The 3305-nt window shown below is 67.6% G+C and overlaps 1 protein-coding gene across 1 annotated transcript; it reads left to right on the top strand.

Moving 5' to 3' along the window:
• Positions 1–211: 211 nt before the first annotated feature.
• On the top strand, positions 212–2674 carry Elfn2 (extracellular leucine rich repeat and fibronectin type III domain containing 2). The gene has a single exon (XM_076853294.2). It carries the CDS (start codon positions 212–214, stop codon positions 2672–2674), a length of 2463 nt encoding a protein of 820 aa, XP_076709409.1.
• Positions 2675–3305: the final 631 nt, after the last annotated feature.

Raw genomic sequence — 3305 nt, 5'->3', positions numbered from 1 at the left:
GGTGCCCGCACCCTGGCCAGGCCCCGGGCCTGCTGGTAGCTCCCCGGCCCAGCTGTTGGCACCCGCCGTGCCCACCTTGCCTGGGGCCCCCACGCTGGGGGTCGCCCCCAAGATGGTGGCGGCCCCCGGGAGGACTGTGCCGCCAGCCCCAGCCTCTGGCCGCTAGGCACCCCCCGCTTGGCCCTCCGCTCAGCCTGCCAAGGCCCGCGCCATGCTGCGCCTGGGGCTGTGCGCGGCCGCGCTGCTGTGCGTGTGCGGGCCGGGGGCCGTGCGCGCCGACTGCTGGCTCATCGAGGGGGACAAGGGCTACGTGTGGCTGGCCATCTGCAGCCAGAACCAGCCGCCCTACGAGACCATCCCGCAGCACATCAACAGCACGGTGCACGACCTGCGGCTCAACGAGAACAAGCTCAAGGCTGTGCTCTACTCCTCGCTCAACCGCTTCGGGAACCTCACCGACCTCAACCTGACCAAGAACGAGATCTCCTACATCGAGGACGGCGCCTTCCTGGGCCAGTCCAGCCTGCAGGTGCTGCAGCTGGGCTACAACCGGCTGAGCAACCTGACCGAGGGCATGCTGCGCGGCATGGGCCGCCTGCAGTTCCTCTTCGTGCAGCACAACCTCATCGAGGTGGTGACGCCCACCGCCTTCTCCGAGTGCCCGAGCCTCATCAGCATCGACCTGTCCTCCAACCGCCTCAGCCGCCTGGACGGCGCCACCTTCGCCAGCCTGGCCAGCCTGATGGTGTGCGAGCTGGCCGGCAACCCCTTCAACTGCGAGTGCGACCTCTTCGGCTTCCTCGCCTGGCTCGTCGTCTTCAACAACGTCACCAAGAACTACGACCGGCTGCAGTGCGAGTCGCCCAGGGAGTTCGCGGGCTACCCGCTGCTCGTGCCCCGGCCCTACCACAGCCTCAACGCCATCACCGTCCTGCAGGCCAAGTGCCGCAACGGCTCGCTGCCCGCCCGGCCCCAGAGCCACCCCACGCCCTACTCCACCGACGCCCAGAGGGAGCCCGACGAGAACTCGGGCTTCAACCCCGACGAGATCCTCTCGGTGGAGCCGCCGGCCTCGTCCACCACGGACGCCTCCGCGGGGCCCGCCATCAAGCTGCACCACGTCACCTTCACCTCGGCCACCCTGGTGGTCATCATCCCGCACCCCTACAGCAAGATGTACGTCCTGGTCCAGTACAACAGCAGCTACTTCTCGGACGTCATGACGCTCAAGAACAAGAAAGAGATCGTGACGCTGGACAAGCTGCGGGCGCACACCGAGTACACCTTCTGCGTGACCTCGCTGCGCAACAGCCGCCGCTTCAACCACACCTGCCTGACCTTCACCACGAGGGACCCGGTGCCCGGGGACCTGGCGCCCAGCACCTCCACCACCACCCACTACATCATGACCATCCTGGGCTGCCTCTTCGGCATGGTCATCGTGCTGGGCGCCGTCTACTACTGCCTGCGCAGGCGGCGCCTGCAGGAGGAGAAGCAGAAGTCCGTCAACGTCAAGAAGACCATCCTGGAGATGCGCTACGGGGCCGACGTGGACGCCGGCTCCATCGTCCACGCCGCCCAGAAGCTGGGCGAGCCCCCCGTGCTGCCCGTGGCCCGCATGTCCTCCATCCCCTCCATGATCGGAGAGAAGCTGCCTGCCTCCAAGGGGCTGGAGGCCGGGCTGGACACACCCAAGGTGGCCACCAAAGGCAACTATATCGAGGTACGCACAGGTGCAGGGGGGGACGGCCTGGCCCGGCCAGAGGATGACCTCCCGGAGCTGGAAAACGGCCAGGGCTCGGCCGCCGAGATCTCCACCATCGCCAAGGAGGTGGACAAGGTCAACCAGATCATCAACAACTGCATCGACGCCCTCAAGCTGGACTCGGCCTCTTTCCTGGGGGCTGGCAGTGGTGGCGGGGACCCCGAGCTGGCCTTCGAGTGCCAGTCCCTCCCCCCAGCCGCCACCACCTCCACGGCCGCCGCCCCCGGGGCGCTGGAGCGGCCCAGCTTCCTCTCTCCCCCCTACAAGGAGAGCTCCCACCACCCGCTGCAGCGCCAGCTCAGCGCTGACGCCGCGGTCACCCGCAAGACCTGCAGCGTGTCGTCCAGCGGCTCCATCAAGAGCGCCAAAGTCTTCAGCCTGGACGTGCCCGACCACCCGGCCGCCCCGGGGCTGGCCAAGGGCGACTCCAAGTACATCGAGAAGGGCAGCCCCCTCAACAGCCCGCTGGACCGGCTCCCGCTGGTGCCCGCGGGCAGCGGCGGGGGCAGCGGCGGGGGCGGGGGCATCCACCACCTGGAGGTGAAGCCCGCCTACCACTGCAGCGAGCACCGGCACAGCTTCCCCGCCCTCTACTACGAGGAGGGCGCCGACAGCCTGAGCCAGCGCGTGTCCTTCCTCAAGCCGCTGACCCGCTCCAAGCGCGACTCCACCTACTCCCAGCTGTCCCCCAGACACTACTACTCAGGGTACTCCTCCAGCCCCGAGTACTCGTCCGAGAGCACGCACAAGATCTGGGAGCGCTTCCGGCCCTACAAGAAGCACCACCGCGAGGAGGTGTACATGGCCGCCGGCCACGCCCTGCGCAAGAAGGTCCAGTTCGCCAAGGACGAGGACCTGCACGACATCCTGGATTACTGGAAGGGGGTCTCGGCCCAGCAGAAGCTGTGACCCTCTCCTCCCTGGTGAGGCTGCAGGGGGAGGGCCAGGGCGCTCCGGGGGAGGGCCCCGGGGGCCGGGCGGGCAGGGGCGGACGGCCCAGGCGGAGGAGTGGACGCACACGCACACCCGCACGCACGCACCACGCACACACCTGACCACCACCTGACTGTGAACCAACCAACACCGACAATAACGGACAGGAAAACAAGACACATTTTCCTTAAAGTTTACAAACTGATACCGAAATCAGTCGTCTTTACTGTGCTGCCCAGGGACGCTGCCGGGCGTGCGGGGCTGGGCCAGGGGCTGGCGAGGAGGCCAGAGGAGAGCGGGGGACGGGGCCAGGCGCGGGACTGGGGGGGAGGAGACTGGGAAGACACGGACGGAAGCCCCTCTGGGTCAGGGAGGGTGACCTCCCGAGCTCGGGGACAGGTCACTTAGAGGTATGGCACTAGGTGGACATGGGTGCCATTTCCCTCCACTTCATGGATGGCCCAAGGAGCAAGGTGATGACCCTGGGGTCATGTGGCAGGTCAGACTCAGTCTCCCGGCTTCCTGGCCCAGGCCGTTCCCCCCAGCCACAGCCCTGGGACCCCAGTCCACCAACACCCTTCCAAAGCTGTCACCGCCTGTGACCGAG

Source organism: Callospermophilus lateralis, chromosome 4, assembly GCF_048772815.1.
Source record: "Callospermophilus lateralis isolate mCalLat2 chromosome 4, mCalLat2.hap1, whole genome shotgun sequence".
NCBI lineage: Eukaryota > Metazoa > Chordata > Mammalia > Rodentia > Sciuridae > Callospermophilus > Callospermophilus lateralis.
Note: the sequence above shows the minus strand (reverse complement) of the source record. Positions and strands in the feature narration are given on the sequence as shown.

Excerpts from the sequence above, each read along its gene's own strand:
- Elfn2 (XM_076853294.2), top strand. The coding sequence starts at position 212 with ATGCTGCGCCTGGGGCTGTGCGCGGCCGCGCTGCTGTGCGTGTGCGGG.